At 39.0% G+C, this 24,664-nt stretch overlaps 1 protein-coding gene across 4 annotated transcripts in view; it reads right to left on the reverse strand.

Moving 5' to 3' along the window:
- Positions 1 to 19,850, reverse strand: part of glsb (glutaminase b) — a 48,064-nt gene extending 28,214 nt beyond the window's left edge. For 3 of the 4 annotated variants that reach the window (XM_066641371.1, XM_066641369.1, XM_066641372.1), the window contains exons 1-5: positions 19,480 to 19,850; positions 4,909 to 5,005; positions 4,021 to 4,142; positions 1,828 to 1,957; positions 1,438 to 1,517 (exon numbers count right to left, since the gene is read on the reverse strand). In XM_066641371.1, the coding sequence (XP_066497468.1) occupies positions 1,438 to 1,517; positions 1,828 to 1,957; positions 4,021 to 4,142; positions 4,909 to 5,005; positions 19,480 to 19,751 (701 nt within the window). In that variant the 5' untranslated portion in view covers positions 19,752 to 19,850. The remainder of the gene's footprint in view (positions 1 to 1,437; positions 1,518 to 1,827; positions 1,958 to 4,020; positions 4,143 to 4,908; positions 5,006 to 19,479) is intronic. The other variant, XM_066641370.1, reaches the window with a different exon arrangement.
- Positions 19,851 to 24,664: the final 4,814 nt, after the last annotated feature.

Below are 24,664 nucleotides of genomic sequence, written 5' to 3' on the forward strand. Positions count from 1 at the left end.
TAAAGCAAATATAAAAGCGCTACATAACGTGGGGCAAAGCTTTATTAAATTTAAAGAGGCCTTTTATTCAGAAAACGTATTGTCTTGTTATTATGAAAAATTTAATATAATATTAATATAAGAACTATTATAGTAAAACAAAACCATACATTTAAAGTCTAATATTTTTAGCCACATGGGTTTTGGATAAATCTGAGCACAGCCTTGTGACAGAGACAGATATGTAGTCTTTTTTAAAAGTTACTTTACTTTATGTATGATTTTGTGGCATATAATATTACCCCAGATATATGTTATGTTTGGTCCTGCTAAACTGAAACTTGGGAAAGAATGTCATGTTAACAGTTTTTGGAAGTCAGGCTACTGATTAAACTGATCCTTCAAAACACAACTATTAGTGTGTACATAGGGCCAAGTTCACGGTACGCATAATAACAGAATGTAGACTATAGAAAACACAGAGAAACTGATAAGGACTGTAAACATCTTAGTCATGGGGCTATCAGCATGTCAAAAGGACCCTGAACAAGAAGAGGGCCAAGGGATCTTTATCTTACTGACCAAGATTTAAAATATATATATATAATGTATCTTATCATGGGTTAATACTGTACATGTGAATTTGTTGGGGCTGTGGAAATCAGTCAAGGCCATCAACATCAAATAAAAGGTGAGTAGTAAATGCCCACATGGTTTTACACTTTTTTGTCCTGTCTTCTAAACACATAATTCAGAAAATATTTGGGAATGTTGCCATGTCATTGGTAAATGTACAACCAACAGCTTATCTAACCAACAAAACAGTAAGAGAATGAATGATTTTTACAAGCTTGTCTGTTTACCCCTCCATATGACAGTCTTTACACCTTTATGAACCCTTACATAGCAGGGCATTGTGTAATGCACAATCTTAAAAATAAACACTCTCTCTATTGCCTCTGTGATAAAAACTAAATGTGTAGTTTGGAGTATCATTAAAAACAATCCTGCCTGGGGCTTTATGGGCCTGTTATCAATTACAGAAGCAGAAGGTGTGTTCCCCACATCCTCAACACACTAATCTAACCCAGAGAGAACTGGACAATTAATCTAATCTATGCACAAAGGTTTTGTGAGCAGTTGTGCAGTCAATGCGCACACACACACACACACCATTTTATTATGTAAATCTACTTTGTACTCACGTATCTTCATTAACACCATGCATATGCACTATTAACTTCAGAGTTAGAGTCTATTGTTTTGTCACCGGCTTTCTTCCCTGTCCATCAATGTAAAACAACCCCCCACGGGACCACGACTAATTAGATATTTCAATAGTGGACTACATTCAGCAGATAATTCAATATCACCTTTAAAGAACACAGAAACCTTCACAGATTAGAAGTCTCTCTTGGCAGCAGATGTATATATACTACGGTATAAATTAGGGCTCACCTTTGTCCATCCACTGTGCACAGGGACACAGCCCACAGGTCAGGGCTGAACTTAGCAAGCTGAGGAATGTAGTCAGCAACCTAAAAGAAAAAAAATTTGACAATTACTGACTTCCACATGGCCCTCAGGAATTTGAATTAGAATCACTTAATTGGCCACAGTGCTTGCACACACAGGAATTTGTTCTCCGCATTTAACACAATCCGTGCAGTGAAACACACAGGTGCCTTTGCTCAAGGGCACTTCAGTCATGACTTGCTGGCTCCGGGGATTGAACAGGCAAACCTCCGGTTACAAACCCAGTTCCCTAACCACCAGGCCTAGGCTGGGAACAGCTCAGAAATGTGATAAAAAATTAAGTGATTTATGTGCTTACGGCATGACTCTTACCTGACCTCCAGACATATTTTTGGCTTTCTCATAAAGCTTGTCAACGTGGCTGGCAAAGGACATGAAATCAGGAATGACAAACTTCTTTCGAAAGGCTTGAGTCAGCAGCACTATGTTGCTCTGGACACACCTGGGGAAAATGAAGTGTAGAATGAACATAAAACCCTAAAATTGCCTGCTTTGCTATAAAGTAACACTGATTTTCTAATTTAAGAACAGTTTTATCTAGAAAAGGATTATAAGCCTTCAGTGGTGCCAAACGTTATAGATGCATCGCTTGTTTTATCACCTGTCAGTTACAAGTACTCAGTACCAGGAACTCTGGAGATAGACAGCCATTCCAAAGCACCTCTAATTAAAACAGCAATACAAATTGCCAAGGCATGAATAGGCATCGATTCCAAGTAGAAGTTATATAATATAATACATAATATAAAGAAGCAAAACAAGACACAGTGGTATAGTCATGTTTAACCTACCGTTATGGCCACATGAAGCCATTCATGTAGGCACACTAACAACTTAAAATGTCATTCTTATTGATTCAGAGTTTTGGACAAAGCATTCCTTCTAACATTCACGTCCTGTGTCCATACACAAACATTTCTGGTGGTCATGACAAAGCTAAAGGGAGCAGTCACCCACAAAGGCCTAGATCTGGAGAAACACATTATCACTGCCTCAGATAGGCAGGAGCAGGGTCTAGAGCCTTGTCTCTAATGACTTCACAGCAGACGAGAGAGCTAAAATTAGCTGATCACGGAGCAGGACCCCAGATGAACATAGAGTTCTGTACAAACGCTTTTTTGTTGGTGATGCATCATGCATTGCTTTCAGGGAAAAGAAAGAGAGGCTGCAGAGAAAACAGATGGTCTGCTTCACAAGTGGCCTTGTCTGTACATGCACATGTTATCCTACGTATTGCACCATGCATGCCTTAAAAATAATGGTTCCCACTTTAAAATATGGCATAATATGACAGATCCTGACTAGTACAATTAACATAAATCCTACATATATACAGCAGCGTTATTCAGGTGTAGAAGCCAAAATAAACATAGTGCTGTATGTAGAGTGTAGAAATCCAATATCAGATTCAGACACACACACACCTCATTGTTCTCTAATGATAAATTTATCTGCATCACTGTTTCAGTCAGGTTTTGTCATTTGTCCACTACTGAAAATGTGGGGCAATATATTTGATTTCAGAAAAAAGCAGGATGAAGAATTTCCCAGTTTTTCTGCAGACAAACGCATATTTCAAAAGCCCAAATAATGTAGATGCACATTTACAAATACTTTGTTAGCTTCCAACACTAGCAAAGGTCAGAGGTCAAGTTTCACGATGCCTCATTTATCTCCATATCTCATTCTAATCTATAGAAATAAATAAAATGAAGGGGAATCAATATTCATAGAGAATTGTTTTATAATCTTTTCTTGGCGGCACGATTGGAGCTGGGGTGAACTGTGAAGTGCCTAGAGATTTACATTCATCATCCGTATTTGTCGATGCATTGTGCAAAGCCAGAGAGAATATATACAGGGCAGCAATCAAATGAAATGCTGTCATGTTTTTACAGTCTATCTCATTTGTGATAATGTAAGAATTTTAGTTTCCTACAAAAAAACACCAACACCTTGCACACTGTGAAAGACAACCTAGAAAATCGATCGAGATATAGAGCCGTTTGCGAACTGTAACGATGAATTTATTAGTGAATGCAATCCATAAGCATGTGTCTGCACGTTAGATCTCCAAACCCATCTACCAGCCTAGACTCACACACCTTGTCTCTTATACTATGTCCAAAATGTCTAGTTCTGTGACAGCAACCGTGTGTTCAGGTCTGCACAGCTCAGCCAGGCACATAATAGTGGGTTATCATCCTTCATCTACTCTCTTCACTTGATATTTGTTTATATTATCATTACGGATGCAGCAAGCAACTAAATCTATTTCTGTATCACCATGGTAACTAGCTTTCCAAAGCTTTGCACATATTTGTAGGGTATCGTGATGAATATAAATCTGATATATTGCTTTTAAGTCCAATCTGTGGAAGAGATACTTCTTTATGAAAAGCTACAGTGTGAATTCTTATTCAGCAAAAAATACTTTAAAATGTATATATAGTGAATACTAAAGTATAAGAGAGTATTTGGGGTATTCCCACACTGCTCACTTACTTCTTGAACAGGTGTCGGTCCAGCATCACCCCGTCTGATGTGGATTTGAGGGTTACTTTCAGCATATCCATACATTCCTTCAACCGGGGGTCTCCTGTCCGCAGCCCAGTGGCCTTCAGAGCCTGTATACATCGCAAGAAAAGCAATTACTTTAAACTGACAGCATAAACACAGCAGGTGTCAAAGTTAGTCAAAAGAATGAGTCTACTGTGAGCGTAGCAGGTAAGCAAACATGGCAGATTCTGTGTTCTATGTTGTTCTATAAACTCAACAAGTCAAGGTCTGATACAGTGCTGTGTACACAGCCTCAAATGAAATAACCTGTTAAGATAAGATAAGTGTAACTTAACATGGCCCTGTGATTGAACAACAAAACCTGGACCATGGGCAGGAAGCAAATTGATGCTTCTCGGTCACCACAGTTGTGAACTATGTACCGAACCACTTGTTGACATGAGCAGACGTTGATCAATTACTTGTTGTATGTTGCCCCCCCGTTACATAAAAACTAATAATGAGATAGAAATAAGGGGGAACATCCTGGAATGTAGCTGACATTGTGCAGTGAAAGTGCTACAAAAATACATAATTATTCCATTCATTCGTCTTCTTTTCTGCCTAATCTTAATTTAATTAAATCTTAATTAATCTTCTTTAATTTCTCTTAAATCAAACAGAGTGGTATCTTTCAATGAATTTTTTATGATGGTGAAATATATTATATTTTAAGAACATTTTCAGTTTGTAAAACTTTTTTTTCTTCGTGTAGATGCACTTTGTTAGTGCTAAAAAATATTAACTATTTGTTCCTGAGTATTCCTTGCTTATTTTATTATTTTTATTTTTTAAATGTGTATATACAGAAAGACAGGTAGGCTTATCATTCACCGTTATAAATTTATGAGCTGGGATCCTCTCCTGGCCCTCGGCAATAGTGTAGAAGAGCAGGTCCTCCAGGCTCGGCAGGATACCTGCCTTTCTTCTCCTGCAAAACAAACAGAGTATTGAGTAATGCAGCCTTTCACCCGTTTACTTCTCATACAAGCACAGAGACATGAACATAGAGGAATGAGAGAATATTGCCCACTAGTCTTTGTCAGCGGCAAGTAATGCATTGTAACATCCACACACAGTTTCTTAAAGCAGCCAGGACTAGGCTTTACCCTCCCCACTGTCTCATAAAAATCCTAATCTCATCTCAGTAATGTGCTTCTCCTGACTATTGGATGAAGCAGCATGGACGAGAACAATATTAATTTAAGCATTTATCTGATGAAAGATTGAGGGGTTTCTGAAATAAACATAACAAATGTGCATGATTAATATATATTTATATTCATTAATACAGAAATTCTTTAACAAATTCCATAGTCACTAAATCATTTTGGATTGATGGAAGCCAGTACATAAAGAACATGTAAAGGGCTTACTGCACACGTAGCTCCTTTAATCTTAGAACCTGATGTATTCTTATAATCCCTCCACCTTACTGATCATTAGAGGTGACTGTGTGGAGCTTATTAAAATGCATCCCTCTCTGAGAGGAGGATCTGGCCGTGGAGATTAATTAGTTAGAAATATTAATGACCACTGACGACTGGTCATTGGAGAAGCGTGCAAGAAGGAAAAATAGGAGGGTTACACAGGAGGACACCAAGAAGAAGGAAACCACAATCGTGGAGGTATAGTTCTGATACACTACTTATGAACATAGTGTTGAGAACTAATACAATAGCATACAGTCTGGGGCGTATGTTTATGAATATTTACTTCTTTTTTGTCTCTGTATTCAAACATCTTGGATGAATTTGTGCTATTGCTGCATAGATTTGTTACAGCAATTAATCAAATTCATCTCTTTAATTCAATTCATACAAATCATACGATTGCCCTCAGCCAGGTTGGTGGGTCCCAGTTAAGAGGTGGAAATGTGAGAGAATATTAGGTAAAACTGATTCACTGTCTGGTTATTTTTAGTACAGCACTGTAAACAAATCAAAAAAAGCCCTGTAAAATTGTAAGAACGATAATTATGCCATTAATATAATCATTACAAATACCAAACCAGGCTTTATTTATATCAGAGGTCCCCAGGCGCTGTATGACGTAGGATCGTGTGTGTAAACACTCTGTTGTTGGGTTTAAGGTAGTGGTTACCTAACTGATCTGAGCTGTGCATTATCACATTTGGACGGCTCAAGCTCTGATATTTGCCAAGCCGTGGATAAGCCGCTCTGGCATTGGGCCACAGGGCAGTCTGGGGACTGAGGGACTGCCTGTGAGTGCCATTCTCACAGAGTTATCCAAACAGCCTCTGTCCAAACAGAGCTCGGCTTTCCCACCGCTGAGAGCTTTAAACATATATAAACTTACCCTTCCCTTCAACATTCCACTGCAGGTTATACAGGTAATCTCAGAATGGGGCTAAATCTGATTGTACTTTTTCATTTCGTCTATGTCAGTATTATGAAGTATATTACATGAATAACAAACTGAAAATGGCAAACCCCTCTGCGCAATAATTATATGGATGAAGAGAAAAGAGTTGATATGATGTTGGTCAAATCCACCTGTTCATAATAAGGAATGATTCTATATAAATACCTACATTTATTTTCACCCCTAAGCTTTAAATACTTATGTCTTTTTCGCATAAACTACAACAATCCTCTTAAGATTAATGTGTGAGGAGGAGTAATAACATTCTTTTTTTAACAAAAGAAAGTTTAAAATAGGCATATGATAATTATATGGCTGAGGAGAGAATAGTGAAGAAGGACAAGAAGGGCAGAAGCAGAAAGTTTAAAAGAGGTTGCTTTCAGATAGAAGGATATACAATAAAATTATACTTACACAAAACACACACAGCCAAACAGTTTAATGGGAAAAAGAAAAACATGCAGAATGAATGAAACATCAAACATGAGATAAAATTCAAAGAGTTCATAACACAGATAAAACACTTAAAGGCTAAGCACCAGCGATATGAAAGTGTCAAACAAATAAATACAGTGGAATTTGAGTTCCTAACATGTGTTTATTGATAGTCAGAAAACATGTTATTTCTTACTAATTCAAGGAATAAGGTTTAAAAGACCCCCCCCACCCCCCAAACGGTGTTGGGAAACTCTAATAGGCGTCTTGCCTGTGGACAACAGCTCTAGAAGTTGCACTTAGTTTAATACAAAATGACGAAAAGGTGTGTTGTTTTTGGCTGCAGTCATTCAATGTACTGTGGGACATCTGTGCACAAATGGCCCAAAGATCCCAAAATATCCAGAAAATTGACTAAATTTGTCAACTTAAAACAGGCACTTTGGAAAGCACCATCCGCTCACTCCGTTATCTGTAGCTCATTTCACTGGCGCTTTTCCAACAATATGGGCATGTAAGGACACCAACGAAAGGTGTTCAAGAGCCTCTGTAACATGGAGGTAAACTTCGCCTGTTTTAGTTGGTGTTAGTTAACGTTAGCTTGACTTGCTAAACTCTGTGGCTCAGATTATACTCGGCTACGTAGCTGCATTACGGAGGTTTATAGTGTCGGATGAATTCGAGTTCGACTTCGATCACATTTACAAGAATAACGGTACCTCTACATTTGAGTTTAGCTTATTGCTAGGCTATTGTCATGAATAATGTTGGTTATTTAGCTAGATACTGTCATAACAGTCAGTCATAACGGTGTTTTATCGCGGCGTTGTTCAGCTGTTGTCCACCAGTGACGTCACGGCTGCGTTCAAGAATTTCCGTAGCGAGCTCGGTTTTTCCATCAGTTTAATACAATTGTCAGTTTTAAAGCAAATTAAGCTGCTATTTTCATTTTAATTCATACTTATATCTGTCAGTAACTAAAATAATGTGAAATATTCATGGAGGTCCATTAAGTGGTGCTTAGCCTTTAAGACATATAATGAAAATAAACACCAAGTTCATCTGAAGTGAACCAGAATATTTATGCATGACTTTAAGAATGAACAGAAAGTATAATAATAATAATAAAAATGGTTATCCTTCAATGTTGGTCAGTGTTCAAAAGGTTACCTACATGTGTCTCTTATCACAAGTAGCAGAAACCTTTTCTAGAAACTTGACTAAAGCGGCTTAGTCTTTATAAATTGTTGTAGGTTTACGTCAGTTGTCATAAAAGGTAAAAGGCTAATTTAGATTGAGGTCATTTAGCCTATGGACAATGTTATCAAACTAATCCCACTGAATTCACACCAAGTTGAAGTGAGGACAGTGTGGAGGTGGAGAATGTGTCTCATCAACACATTAAGACCATTCTGCATATTATGTAAAGCAGAAATGATCAGCTGCCTATGATTTGAATATTGATGGCACGGAGGCAACTGTCTGTGAGGGGTTTGGTGTGTTCTCTCTGTTCCTGTGTAGGTTTCCTCTGGGTGGTCCGCTTTCCTCCCACAGTCAAAAACACACATTGGTAGAGGAACTGGTCATTCCCTGTCCAGGGTTTGCTGTTGCCTCACACACAATGATGCTGGGAAGGCTCGAGACCCACCGCAACCCCAGAGATTTGCTCCGGACAGAGCAGGTGTTGACCTCTGCTCATGATCAGCAGGAGAAAATACAGAGCCTCTGCAGGACCTGCAGCTTCCAAATAGCGCCTCTGGCTCTGAAGTTATTGTTAGTCTCTCTCTCACTCACACACAGAGAAGCAGTCGATGGCAAAAAAAAAAAAAAAGACGTTTTGGCTCACAGGCTTGGAAGAGCAGTCTATAGGCTGCAAAGCCCCACAGAGTGTAGCTCTCTCTCTCATATCTTTGTGTGGGGTATCAGGAATGCTGAGAATGCTTGATGCCCCACCCCTGCTGGAACGATAGAGCGAACAGAGCAGCTCCATTCACACACCATGATCAGGGACTGATTAATTAGAGTATAGAGGCAAGTGTTTATCGCTACCAAATAAAAAGGATATGGGAATCGAGAGAGGATGCAAACACCCAAACTCTTTACATGTGCATAACTGCTGATGCAGATACACATTGATATACAAGCATTTCAAACTAATTTAAGATTTATTTTTAGGGTAAAATGCTCAACAGTTGCCCACAGTCAGCTAAAAATTCTATAATTCTGGAGGAAAGTTCATAAATATCAACAATGCCAATAATATCTCAAGCAGATATCTGTCAACAATAATTACAAAATGACTTTGTAGCCTACTTTCTACTGGTTTTACCTGTGTTTAATTTCTAGGGCTAGCCCCGAATAGTCGGCTGTTCGGATATTCGTTCGTTGGGTTGGTATTTGGTTTTTAAGTTTGAGATTCGGGTATTCGTTTCTGCTCCACCAGCACTCCAACATTATTCAGGCTTGTCACCATAAAAGTCCAGAATGAAGCCTAAAAGGTCCTATAACACCCTAAAACAATCTGCTTTATACGTCAAATTAGACCAGACCACCTCCACAAAGCTCTGGTTAACCCTTGTACTCTGTGCCCTTAGCCACACTGTGTATGCACTGCTCCTAGCTGTAGTCTCATTAGTCGATTGAGTCTTAATCCCTCTTTCCAAGGATACACTTTCTAGTTGTGCAGAGAGAATACTGCCTCATACAAATATAATTTCAAATATCAAAAAAATTGCGATGTGTTTATCTACTCGGCCCCAGCATAGATATCAGCTCAGGCTCCATTTCAAAGTTAAACTTTTCAGAAACTGGAAGGATTTAAGGTAAACTAAGGAATATAGTTGTTTAACGTTCTTTTTCATAAGAATCATCAATTCTATTCTGCTTTCAAGTGCAAGGATAAAATCCCACATTGCGCCATTTAAAAAAAAATATTTAACCTGTTTTAAAAATCTTTAGCTGATGACTTTTTGGCAGAGAATATATGCCAGGGTTTAGAATCGCTGACCAAGAGCGGATGTGCTGTTCTACACCAATTTTCAAGTAGGAACAGCCTTTATGGTGTAGGGCTGTATGATTGAAAGAAAATTCCCAATTTCAGTTGCAACTGAGACGCAATTATTTTCATAAATTAAACTCTAAGTAACACAGAGCATCAGTGACGTATGCTTTCATGGGCAGGTAGAGGAAAATATACTCTGGAAAACCTGATATTGTAAATGTGTGGGGGAAAAATGCTTGGTGTGGTTGCCAGGAAACTAAGTGTTTTTCTTTGGGCAGCAGGAAGCTGTTTAACGAAGAGAGAAGCCAGTCCAGAGCGATGCAAAACTAGCCATGACAGCAGCTGCCCAGTCTTCATCAAAACAACCATGCTCCAGCTAACCTGAGAAAATAGGCTCTATTGCCTGGAATAGCCCATTCAATTTGGTCTTAACGCTGTTCATACAAGAGCCATTAACTGTCGGCCAGTCGAGTTTTCACCCAGTTCTAGTCTATACTCTGCAGAAGGTTTGAATACAACAATTGCTCTTTGTTTCTCAAAAACACAAATCTGACACTGAAAAATCAGTCAAATGAAGGGTATTTCGTGTCGTTCACTGAAGGTCATCCAGGCTCCACGAGGTTGCCCAACAATCGTATTAGAAACTGGGAGTTTTTCATCAGAATTATTTTTTTCAAATTCCAAGTAACCTCTACTTCAGGGTAATGTTACATAGAGACAGGATTGCTCATTACGTCTATAAAAAGCTGCAATACAAACAAAAGCCCTGTAATGGCTGTTTAATACGCAACACATTTCCAATCAGACTGACCTTCATTTAATACCCAAAGTTAATTCCCAGTAAAGGTCACGGTACGGTTAAAGTAGGATATAAATGACACGTGTAACATTAAACTTCAAAAGGGCATACATCTTTAAAGTTATTAAAACACAAAACACCTCTTCTAGAAAGAAACTGTTTGAGTGAAAAAGGATGAATGTAGAGGAGGTTTCAAGAGCAACTACAGTGATTTTATCAGTGATCTACTGATTTAAGAAAGGCAGTGCTAATCATGTCCTGTCTTAAAAGAGTTTGATAGACGTATGTGGTGTCTGACTGATTACTGTGAAAAATAATAAAAACCTGTTGGCAATTAAATAAAAATAGAGCTACCGAGTTTGAACACTGATTAAACATACATGGGCTAGATGAGGAAGAATTTTACGATATTAAACCTTGTCGTTAAGCATTTCTTATATAATACTGGTATCTACACGTTAGCCTGTATGAACCAGAATCAGAACTATGCTTATATGCAAAATCCTCTTCTTAATAACTCTAATATAGAATACTGTTGGTGGATATCACAGATTATACTATGGTTTCGAAGCCAGATCATGGTGGAAAGTTGGTTATAAGTCTAAAGAATCTACCAAAATACTACACCGTTTTTTTATTCGCATCCCTACAAATTTAATTGGTGGGTATTGGGGGGGTGCTATGCTCGTTTCTGTGACAGTTTATGAGATATATTTTGTCACATCATCATTTCTGTATACATTTACCATATTTAAATGTAAGCTGTCCAATACTGTAGTATACTTTATTACCGTCACATCGCCTGACCCCCTCAGTAACAGATGTTGCAACTGCTGGTACTTAGGTCCTGATTATGTCCAGCTGAAAACTCCCATCACACCCAGTGAGGTTTAAGGAAGCATGGTACATTAGGCATGGTTGCTTTGCTTAGGGTGAAGTGTTTGTTCTTCTGAGTGCACAGAGAACAGAGGGAGATGGAACACATTGTAATATATAACTAGAACTGCTGACACCATGATTACTTAGACAAACCATACCAAACAGGACATAAACACACGGAAATTTCTGCCATCTTTGTTTCCTACATTTATGTCTTTTTTGAAACCATACTAATAATAATAATCAGAATGAGAGCAGTAAAGTGATCATTTACAACGTAGTTCATATAATAATTCAAATATAATTAAAAACAGTTCAATAGCATTTGCTTGCTGCTGATTTTAACAAAAGCCATGGAGTGCGAAACGTCCTATTGTAGTGTTCCTATCATGGGGGTTGTTATTTTCACCCTAATTGCCTTCTTTGAATAAAAGGTCAGAGCAACGTAATGAGCTCCATTTCTGAAAAGTCACAGTGGTCGGAAACCTTTAGACCCACTTGCCCCTCCTTTTCCAGTGCTTCTTTTAATCTCAGGTTACTGTTCTTTGTCTCACCACGTGCCTCTTTTCTTTGTGCTGCTTTCCAGAGAGCAGTCACTCAGCGTGTGTTCCTACGTGTGTGTGTGTGGCCTGCCTGTTGTCATGTGTGTTAGTGTGGCAGCTGAACAGTGTTCTCAGGTGTTAATCCTGTAATAGTAAGATTTGTGTCTTATGTCATGTTCATTTCTTCATGTACACAGCTGAAATGTGTTTGGCCTGAGGCAGTTTGAGATTAATTGATTAGATTTCAGCTTTCAGGCTTTAACACAGTCGTCAGTCGGAGACTGAACCCCTTTATGAGCAGCATGCTTTTACTCAATTAATGTTTCATGATAATGCACATTATACTCTCTCCAACTGCGTTGCCTTAAAGTAAGAAAGAGCCACTTAATGCATATGCTTGTATTATATCAGAAACATATCAATACAGGCAGAGGTGTATACCAGGGTGTACTTAAGTTTCTGTAGAAGAGCTGTGTGTTTAAAACACGCCAAGGTTCTGGACTTAAATGCACTTGTAAGCCTTTAGAAATAAGGTTACATTTTTATCTGTTTATTTTTACTATATTCTTAAAAATATATAGCCAAGTTCCCATATTGTTAACTATATATTTATATAATTATATATTTAATAAAGTATTGTAATGGCTTCTTTTTTAATAACTATGCATTAAGATTTGTTTTTAAAAATCTACACTCATTTATTAATCAAAATAAGCAGTAGTTTAATGTTATTGATTGTTGGCTGATTTATCCACAGACACTACACACGCATGATTTCCCGGAAGAGCACTTAGCTCAGCGCTACAAGCTACACTTTCAGGAAGCTTCCCAGCAAAATAAAGATGGCTGAGGTTCATCCCTACACTTAGTGCGTAAGAGCTTCCGCTCTGTGGACGTACGCCTCTCCACCTACGCGCTCAAATCTCTTCCATAAAAAGAGTTCAGATTAAATCATGACAGAGGAAGGAAGGGCTGGAGTGACTGTACACACAGCAGCACTCCCTCCTTAAAGTGCAACAGGTACCAGCGTCAAAGATCAGAGTACGGCCATTTCTGTGTTTGCTTTAGGTTCATCAATGGTTCATCAACAATTTCCTTGATTGTAATGAATATTTTTAATTTTCTCTCTCAATGAGAAACTGAGTAATTTAAAGAGCCTGCAGTAAGGCACAGTAAACCAGAGATCAACAAAAGGTCAATGGGGCAGCAGGTTTTCAATCCAATAAAGCAGAAGCACACCTAATTCCACTTGTTTAATCAACCAGTTGCAGTCTTAAAACAACTGGTTAGTTATTTATAGAGGGTGAGTTGTAATGAAGACCTGGAGCCGCACACGGGCCCTTTACGAAGAAGACGGGTGACCCCTGCAGTAAACACATGTGAGCCCTTAGCAGGAGCTTTGTAAATTAATGTGAACCAAAGGCCCTGGCCACTGCTCAACCGATCAGAGCACAGTCAGTTCTTCACAATTAGCTAGAGCAATTGTTAGAGCAACACCGTCATCCAAGTCAGAGGTGGAAATAAGCACGGCAGGATTTCCAACACACCAATGATGTTCTCAATGATGTGAATGTGGGGGTGAAGTGGTACAATTACTCTGATATTTAAGAATTAATCTGCTACATTCTCTTATTACAACAGCAAGTGGATTTCAGTAGCGTATTCCAGTTACACACATGTTTTGTACAGAATGTATCACAGGGTATTAATCTGTAATCTAAAAATAAAAAAAATAAAAGTCTAATTTTAAAGCAACACAATGTAACATTTTTACCTTGTCATTACAGATTCAAATGACCTGTAATGGGAAGAAAAATGCCTCAGTCATTGCTACTCTGTGCTCAGCACTGCAGAAATGGCACTATGTAACCTCCCTCTCCAAATTGATTTCAGTACCGTGCTATAAAAATGAATGGCACTAGGGGGAGCCCCAAGGAAAAGAAAAACAAAAATTACCTAGTGCTCCTCTAAAAGAAAACATTTACAATAACAGTAATTACAGTCTCAGAAATTTGATAATTTGCATTTCCACATTTGGAAATGTTTATCTAGCATTTCTAAGCTTGTTTTTTTCCTTATTTCAAAACATTTAGGTGTGAATGACCATATTCTACACAGTACATTTTACACTGACACCAACAGGTAGAGTCTGTGTGACAAACACATGAACTGACATCACTGGATTTTCTCGTTGGATCGTGTCTTTCTCTTTGGATGTCATTATTCACGATGCTCACTCTCTCACACCCACAGTACTGGAATTACTCACTGACATTCACAAACAACAAGCCACAGTGTCAGTGGAACTGCTGCTGAATAATGAAGGCCAACTGCATCATGTGAGTGTGTGTAACCGAGTGCGAGTGTGATCCTCCGCTTTGGTGACTAAGGAAACAATGTAAATATCTGATATGAAGTGTTTGATAGGAGAAATGAATTAAAGTGAGCTTATCAGTGTGTTTATGAGAGGGCAAACACTCAAAAGCTGATAAAGCAATGTGTATCCTGATGTATTTGTTTCTTCATTGTATCAATACAAGGCACACATTATTAACATTTCTGCATCCTGAGGCTCTTTATGTACTATTACTTTATTAAATATAAAGTAATGAATATGATGTTCATTAGTCTATATTTCAAATATTTCATTCATTCATTGTCTGCAACCATTCTTCAGGTTCAGGTTCGCTGAGGGTTTGGAGTCTACCTGGAATCATTGGGTGCAAGGCGAGAACACACTCTGAAGGGGGCGCCAGTCCTTCACCGGGCGACACGCACTCACACATTCACTATTTAAAATATTTACATATTAAAATGATTCTGATAATTCAGTGATGTTAAAACATTGCAAAACAAATCTGCACTTTCCACTTTCCACAGAATCTCTCCACTAGCTTAAATTAACTATAAGTGAAATATACAACAACAACATGCATTCGTTATTGTCAATGACAAATGAGACACTTAAAAAGAAACAAACTTAAAATGGTGTACTACTGTTAATTATACAGTGACCTGCTCACATGAGAAGGTCAGCTTTTCTTAAGAATTCACAGTCCATAGGCTACATTACAGTGCAAGCCCCTGAGAGTATTTGTTCACTGACAAATTATTGTGTGCAAGTGTCTCCATGCAAAACAGCACGCACTCATTCGGACCACAAAAATACCCACAGGTCATGATGAATAAGTGATGAAGGGTAATGAGACAGTTTGGGTACGGCCATTTCGCAGAGAGCCACAAGAAAAGGCAAGGATCTGAGACTCATTTGCTGTCTAAAGCAAAAGGACATTAGTCAGAGTTATATTCATTACATTACTGATAGTGCATCCCCATCTCACTGATGTTTTTGTGTCATTCTAAAATATATAAACCTTTTTTACAAAAGACACAGACACCCATTTTATTGAATGATATTTTTCACGTTCCTCGTATTTCCCCAAAGCATCAAAAACAAAATAAATCAATAATTTAAATAATATGTAAATATGTCTATTTGGCCTTTTTTTATTTGAACTGCTGCCTGTAGCAATAGGCTGTGTAATTTTACCATGTGACTATATGAATATCCAATCTTACATTTTGAAATATTAAAATCAGCACTGCTGTATATTCATTAAACTTGATAATTGTCAATCCTCACTGGGCTCTAGTACAACAGCAACCATCTGGGGCTGATGACAGGCTGCAGACACATGAGAAAAGGGGCTTTTTCTTCTCCCGGGTCAATAGCCGAGCCTCATCTGGACAAACTAATTTGGTGCGTCAGACAGCTTGACTGCTGTAAAACAAACAGACTTGGGTAAAAGAACCTAAACAGCCAGGATAGGAAAAAGGGGCAACATTTGCTAAGTATTTTTCTGCTGTGTAACCTAAATTTCAGTTTCTTTGAAGACAACAGCAGTCATGGGTTAAAGATTTTACTCAGGGCAAAAAATGAGAGCAGTAGGACATTACACGCTGGTAATAAATCCACCATCTCATGATTTTGTCTAGTTTCAAGAACAGAGTGCTGGGATCTTTTAGAAATTTCAGTGACTAGTAGCAGACTTCGGTTGCACTCTAACTGGTATATATATATATATATATTATTATTATTATTATTACAGCTGCTATACCTTTTTTCCTCACGGTCAAATGTCAGTAAAAAGATACTGTGCCAAACCTGAGCATGGGAGGGATGAATGACACAGCATGCAGACTTTACTGCAAGGTTCAATTTTAAGCATTTTATCTAAAACTATCTTTCATCACGTCTCCAGAAAACACAGGCCTCTGAACTCTGTTTAAATGTTTGCATGTTGATCCATTCACAGCAATATATTTATTGTTTATAGCCATTAGGCGATGGAACTGTGAAATGAAGCTTTATATGCCACGTTTAACCCTGGACTAAAGCCCTGGCATAGCCCCCATTTTTACAACTCCCTGAATAGCCACTGACTCCCTCAGCACAGTGGACAGAGTACAGACTGTGTTAGTGGAAACCAGGCTTTGAATAATAACCTCAATTAAACATTACAGGTAAAAGGTACAGTGATGCCATTTGTAGAGCCAAATTACACAGGAGCTGACCCCATGGAGGCCCACTGAGTTTATATATATCCTGTTAACTACAGAGCCATCATTTACCTCGGTGTCAACATACTACTAGAATCGTGACAAACATCATGTCTAGGCATCCTGAAAAGTCCTGAATACGGTTTTCAACTCTTAACTCTGAATATTATGTGAGCTGTAGTGGTGATTATGATTGGGATGCATTCATTTGTGACTTGTATTTAATTTGTGGATTAACAATTATGCATTTGTGAAGTATTTTGAGACTAATCTCTCTCCAATTGAGAGTGTCTAAAGCAGGATCTGTTACCTCAGAAAAGTGGGATTCTCCCAATTAATAACCTTCATGTCAGAAAAAATGCTGAATGAGCAGAAGTCTACAAACTCGGCCGTGCAGTAAGCATGTTACCCATACAACATACATTAGCTACATACACTGCTGCATGTTTCATAGTAGAGGCCAGATTAACAACAGAAAAATTAGCCAATGTTTCACATACAGGCTACAACGTAATACCCATAAGCCTAAGGGATTCAGAGCTGATTGTAGCACCACTGTCTAGGATGACTCAACCTAAACAATGTTGGCCAGAAACTGTGAATCCTCACCCTGGTTGTTATGGCAATATAGCTGCAGGATCGAGACTCCCAGGAGCATCTGTCACGTCTCTGATCCCAGCAAGTCTCTGTGCTGTGCCATAGCCATAATATCAAGAAACTGATTAGGCTTCCTGCACTCACACTAATCCCTTTGTTACTCAGTAGGGCACAGTAGGAAACCTTACCATAATTACATGCATACAATGTCACATCAGTATTCTTGTGTAACTGAGTCTTCATCTTTGTCTCCTTTGAAATATGTGCATGTCCAGATTGGGCGTAGTGCAATTAATCAGCAGGTAGATTCTCAGGTAGGTTCTCCATCACTGTATAAAAGAAGCTTCGTGCTGCCTGTTGGATACTCTTACAGCGTGAGTACCCACCCATACGCAAGCAATTAACAATGCTATAAAAGGGCAGCAATAGCCTTTTTTCACAGCTCAGGATTAAAGGGAATATGAGAACCAAAATGTGATTCATCAGTATGTATTATGAACACAGAATCAGTTACGATTTCATCCGCAACGTTTATGTCCATAGATCAGTGGCCTCCTCCTAATGTGCCAACTTTAAACATCTGGAGCAAGACATATTTGCACTTTCTTGTCCAGGCAGGCAGTGGTTGGACCTAATATTTAGATATTTAGCCCCCAGAGACTTTATGGGTGCTTTCCCAGACAGCAATTAAGCCTAGTCCTGGACTTCAACCTTCTTTCAAAGGAAAAACACAACTCAAAAGGCTGTGTAGTCCAGCACTAGGCTAAATCCCTGTCTGGGAAACCACCCCAGTAAGTAGTAGCTTATAAGTTATAAATGCGGCCTAACTAAATATTATTCATCTCTTTTTTTTTAGCTAGAAAATGTCAACTTCTCTTCACCTGCATGAGAGAATTCCACAATGCACTGTGCTACACTGCACATGTCTTACTGAGAATTAATTGCTTGGGTGTGTTACTTCTCCTGAAAAAAAGCCATGCCTGGGCCTGTAATAGTTCTAAACCCAAGTAAAGTTTCTTAAATATTATACAAGTGCTGATCAAACATCCATAAGTTCAAAGTAGCCTGCTCGATCATTCTGATATTGAAACTCAGGATGTTGTGGAGCTCCGAGTTCCTAAATCATCTGCAAAGTTCTCAGGGTGAATAACCAACCGATGACTCACAGTCCACAGAGAATCTGAGAGAAAAAAAGAGCATGAGGCATCAGCAGTGCCAAGCTGTGTACACGTGCAGCCATCGAAACCCTGTGAATCTACTACTCCTGCAAAACTGCACTTCCGAAAGCACTCTTTTTAAATGGGAGAAGACTTAACTGATTAAACTACTATGACTCCTTTTGTCAGTTTTGGGTAAAAAAAAAAAAAGGGGGGGGCTGTTGCCACTGCACCGCAGCAAAACCTGACACGGTATTAAATATAAAATAATCAGAGAGGAGTTATATAAAACAATTTCAGATGGATTAAGCTAGGAGCCCTTTCGACAGGCTGGTGTGTGTAGGGCAGTCTGGGCCCACATTGGAAATGTAAGTCATGCACAAATATTTTGGATTTTCACAGCAAAAACCCCTGTGTCCGACCAAAAGAAAAAGCTCTTATATAAGTGCGACTGGATTGAAATACACAGTGTTTATCAGTTTATCTCTAAGCCTTTATAAAGAATATAATTCAATGGTGTAAATCAGTTCAGGTGCATGTCAATTTCGCACTTAAAAATGTAACTCAACACCACTCAAAGGGTTAATTCAGCACACTCCAAATGCCTTATCCTCTTGGTAACACAGAATTTATGTTTAAGGGTCAATTTAACATTGTACAACCAATTTGCTTGAATTTAATAGGTCAAGAAACCAATTCAGGTGATTCTGAGAATCAATTAGCGCTATAAGAGTCAAATATTATTTACTTCAAGACTTTATTGACCAATTTCACACTGTGTAACTTGTAATTAACACTGTAAGACCTAATGAAACACTATAAAGGCCAAGTGAACACAGTTAGGCCTAATTCAGCACACAAAGCTAAAGGATAATAACCGTTAAAACAACACTGTGGAGATTTTAAGGCGAAAAGAGTACTGTAGGAATAAAAGGAACCGTCTAACCGTTACATTAACTCTTTAAGAGCTGTAGTGAATGAACGCTCTGTTAACGGGGAGTGCCTGACCCTTTAGGCTCCTTAGACGTTATAGATATCTGGCTCTCTTACTTGTCAGCGGCTTCCTGGATGATTTCATCTTTCTTCTCCTGTTCTCGGGGCTCTATGGCTCCCTCAGTCTTTGTGCACAGGGCCCGGGTCCAGGCCGGAGACGTAGTCTTTATCTCGGATGAGAGGAGCTGGACATTACAGAAGGACCTGAAGGAGTGGGGCTTCAGCACTGAGCCTTTACAGCCTTTATGCCTCACAATGTCGCGGAACGCACGCTGGCGGTTCGTTTGAAACAACTTCTCCAGGACAGTTGAGAACCTAAACTGTAACATTTCAATCCTGTCGAGCTTAAATGAGTGGAATTTTACTTAATTAGGCTTTTTTAAAAATAATAAATACTCGGTTATTTTAGCCACCTCACACCAGTGCGCCGTCTCTAACTGTAACACGACGCCGCAGATATCCGTTGACAAAATAATGTCTTCAGCCACGCCTCGTCTCAAACCCTATTGGCTGAAGCCAAGACTGCGCGTATTTTTATTGGCTGAATCGCACGTCCATCATAACCGAGTCACCTGCGTCACCTCCTGATCATAAATGATTCATGTGTCTGTAGCCTCGTGCCATCAGTCCTAAATACTTACTGTTATTTCTTCACAGTATTGAAACAGTCCAAAAGGACACGTAGAGATGTTGATAAGAGCATTAACACACGAAAATTAAATATATCCACTTATACAAAGCATAGGCAGCCATGATCAAAAGACCTGTTGATTTTCTTATTTAAAATCATTCATTTTAAGCTATAACATAATGTCAAACAAAATATGGTCTAATATGTGAATGCCCAAGCATTGTACAGGCCACATTTAATGTTCTAGTTCCAGTGATCTATTCATTAATTTATTAATTGCTTCATCCTTCATCCCTTATATAACCGCTTTATCCAAATCAGGGCTGAGTGGTGTCTGGAGCTGGGATAAATGGGCAGAAGACAGGAACACATCCTGAACAGTCCATCAAAAATAAAGCCACATTCACACAGTCATTTTCACATTCACATCAATGGGGAATTTCACAAAGCCTGTTCTCATACCAGCTCCGGTTTCCTCCCACAGTCCAAAAAACACACGTTGCAGGTGGATTGGCGACTCGAAAGTGTCCGTAGGTGTGAGTGTGTGTGTGTCTGTGTTGCCCTGTGAAGGACTGGCGTCCCCTCCAGGGTGTGTTCCCGCCTTGCGCCCCGATGATTCCAGGTAGGCTCTGGACCCCCCGCAACCCTAAATTGGATAAGCGGTTACAGATAATGGATGGATGTTCTCATACCACATATTCACACAATTTGACTGACATAGAAAACCAGAGCATTTGGAGAAAACCTGTTCAGACACAGGGAGATCATCAAACTCCTCAAATCAGTGACCTGAGCCAAAAAAAATTGATATTCAGGACACTGGGCCTCATATTTGCTGCTTTTTTGAAGTTTTGAGATGGATTTAATTCAACATCATAAGGGCCATTGATTAGAGACGGAAGCTGATGGGAATTAAAGTAAGTATCGGAATCAAATGATCTGTGGTGTAATTCTTCTAATTGACCACAGTGATAAAGATGGATGCTCCTGAAAACTGTGCTGTGGTAATGTCTGGGTTTAGGCCTCATGCCAGTTATCACTGATTCAAATAAGTCTGGACGTTTAATGTGATACCTTTCATTAAAATATAAAGCCAAAATATCTGGAGCCAGAAGGTGACCAAAGATGATATGAATTATCTTACCACAAAACTAACATGACCCTATCCTCGCACCTAAACAGGGAACATTCATTCATTATCTCTAACCGCTTATCCAAGTCAGGGTCACAGTGGGTCCAGAGCCTACCTGGAATCATTGGGCGCAAGGCAGGAATACACCCTGGAGGGGGCGCCAGTCCCTCACAGGGCAACACACACACACACAAATACAGTTTTAATGAAATAGCAGTGTAATGTTGTTACAATATTAAAGGCTCCGTTCAAAGCCTTCGAAACATTTGTTTGGCCAGTCATCCAAATGTGGGCAACACATTCGACATTCTAATTTAACACTGTCATTGTTATGTTACATTTAATTAAAGTAAAGATCAGGAAATCCTTTTTTGATTTCATTGTATTTTTGTTTATTAAACTAATTAAAGATTAGCCTGTGGAGGATCACATCAGCAAAGAGCAGTGGTACATCACATTAGCTTTTCCTGTGTATAATATTAATTAGAACTATTTCCAGAGCACACTGTGGAAATGTATAAAATGCACGTATATTTTAAGAGGAATTTAGTGTATTTGACTGTAAATGTGGAATGTGGGAGAAGTTTCTGCCCATTGATCTAATGCTCATCCACCCATTTGACTGTATTTCCAGGCATCATCCACTCACCTTCCTGGCTTCCCTTGTGCTTTTATGGTACACACAAGCAGCCCTTCTGCATAAAATATATACAATTTATTTAAACTTATTTATAATCTGACCTTACTTAATGTTCATTCATTATCTGTAACCGCTTATCCAGGTCACGGTTGTGGTAGTCCCGGAGCCATTGGGCGCAAGGCAGGAATACACCCTGGAGGGGACATCAATCCTTCACAGCAACACAGATACACATTCACTCACACCTATGGACACTTTTTGAGTCACCAATCCCTAACTAATCTTTGTGTTGTTGTGGAAACCGGAGCACCCGGAGGAAGCCCACGCGGACACGGGGAGAACACAACACACTCCTCACAGACAGTCACTCGGAGCGGGAATCGAACCCACAACCTCCAGGTCCCTGGAGCTGTGTGACGCTACCTGCTGCCACCCCCCTAATGTTCAGTAGCAAAGAAGTTTAATCAACTCTTTGCTTAACGCCCGTGTCACTCAGATGTGGTTAATAGGTTAATATAGGGTGACCAGACGTCCTCCTTTACCCGGACATGTCCTCTTTTTTAGACTTAAAAAAATGTCCCGGCGCAATTTCACAAACGTCCGGGATTTTGTTTTTCTAGAGCTTACATAGAACTTCGAGAAGTTTCGTTGAGTTGAGTGAGAAGGGGGCGTGGTGAAGTAGCCTAAAATCTTCTGATTGGACGGTCTGACTGTAGAGCTACCGTTATTGGTCGATAATCTTCTTTGTAAACATTTAATTGGTCAGTCTGCACGTCAGTAGTCCTTGTTTACGTCAGAGGCAAAGCTCATGTACCAACCCTCATCTCGAGCAGCTATGCCGAAACGTAAATGTAAGTTCTCGGGTGAATTAAAAAATAAATTCCCATGTTTTCTCATGTGTAGCAAATAAAGGTGTAAAGGACCTAAAAGCACACATAGGTTCAGCTAAGAATACAACGGCAGCGAGGGGCAAGAGCTCATCCCCCCCCGCCCCCCCCCGGAAACGTGTCCTCCTTTTCACCATCTCAGATCTGATCACCCTATGTGTGTCACCCTGGTCAGACAAGTAAGACAAGTTAAACTTCAGCCACATTCAAACAAGATTCTCTCTCTCTTTTTGTTTTTTTCCTCTAATAGACCGTTCCACCATGCTCAATTCAACATTCAGCATTCAACACTAGTCCGAGAAGCAGAGGAACTAATTATCATCTGAGTAATGGAGCTCCATCCTGTACATTTGGGATGTGCTCAAGTGGCTTTTGAGATCCAGAACTATCACGAACTGACTTCATAATGCTCTTCAGGCTGTATGCAATCAAATATTTACAGCAAACTTTCAGCTTGATTTTGGAAGAATTAGTTGTTTAGTGTGTGTGATATAGACTGTGTTTAATGATATCTTTTTATTATAACAGAGCCTGATTGGCAGAACTTTTCTGAAGAAAGTTGTGTACAGACACATACTCCAATGTGTAAAATAAATGAAAATCATGGGAAGTCATGAGTCACTACTCTAGGTCTTTCTTTTTTTTTTCTTCTAGAAACGTCTGTTGCATAAAGACTGTGTACTGACACCTGGTGGAGAGATAACTCACTGTTCTGAGACCAATAGCTCACTAAATTTACAGTAAATGAAAACCAATTTTTACATTTAATTTTTCATTGCTGCTCAAAGAAAACCATGAATCTTGCATCTAATAGTAACTTTTTATAGGGTGACCATATCTGAGTGTTCAAAGAGGACACATGGGGCAGGTTGGCAGCACAAATGCTTCCATAACCATGTAACTATGCTGCTGAAATTAAATACATAAACAGATACTCCTTAACAAGATTTTTAAAAAGCGTTTTTGGACAGATACCTTTCCATACAACATTTGGCCCTAAAAAAAATATTATAAAATATTATAAAATAATATTTTTGTCATTTCCTGACAGTTAATATCAGTGAAACTGAAGCTCTGTATTAAAGCCACTTGTTTACACCAGAAAACTCATGACCATGACAGAAACTGACGAGTTTACTTTTTTAACTGTGTTTTTTAAAATGTAAAAGTTTTCTAAAAGCAAGTACCACATTTTATCAACCAGAATTAATACAGACTTGATCAGAGCATTGCTAGGATCCAGACATTTATGTAAAAATACTTATATTTCATATTATATAAGGTCTGTCTAATAAAACGTGCTGTATGTGAGAGCTATAATTCAGTCCCCTGAGTTTTAATGAGTTGGCTTGTTTTCTTCTAAAGTTAATGTTAAACCGAAAAACTGCTCAGATGTAGCTAACTGGATTAGCATAACTAGTCAGAAAGTCAGTAACTGTCATGTGTGTCCGTGTATTTGTGTCGTTATGGGGACAGAAGTGACGACTTTCAGTTTTTTTTAAACATAGAGCAGAAAGTGAAAGGCTCGTGTGACACAGAAACGCTTCCAAATACGAAGAACAGACTATGATAAATGACCTTAACGACTTTTAACACATTTTTGTTGGAGGCTCCAGTAAAACACTGTAATGTGTGTGTAAGCACAAGAAGGTGCGCGCGACGAAGTGTGTCCCATTTCCGCTCTGAGCTCCGACCCCTTGAACACTTGATCCCGACGCGCCCCTTTTGCTCACCTAATACACGTCATCAAAGTGCATACTTCAGGAAAGGGTTTAGGGCTTTTTGTAAGAATTGGGACTGGGGAAGACTGTGGACGGCAAAACCCCGGACAGTTCTGGAATCCCGACCGGACGCATTTTTTAGGTCCTGAAAAGAGGACGTTAGGTCCCCCTATTTCATAAGAAAATATAAAATAGGGAGGTACGAAAATATCTTCGTACACTACAATGGAA

Source organism: Hoplias malabaricus, chromosome 12 (assembly GCF_029633855.1).
Source record: "Hoplias malabaricus isolate fHopMal1 chromosome 12, fHopMal1.hap1, whole genome shotgun sequence".
NCBI lineage: Eukaryota > Metazoa > Chordata > Actinopteri > Characiformes > Erythrinidae > Hoplias > Hoplias malabaricus.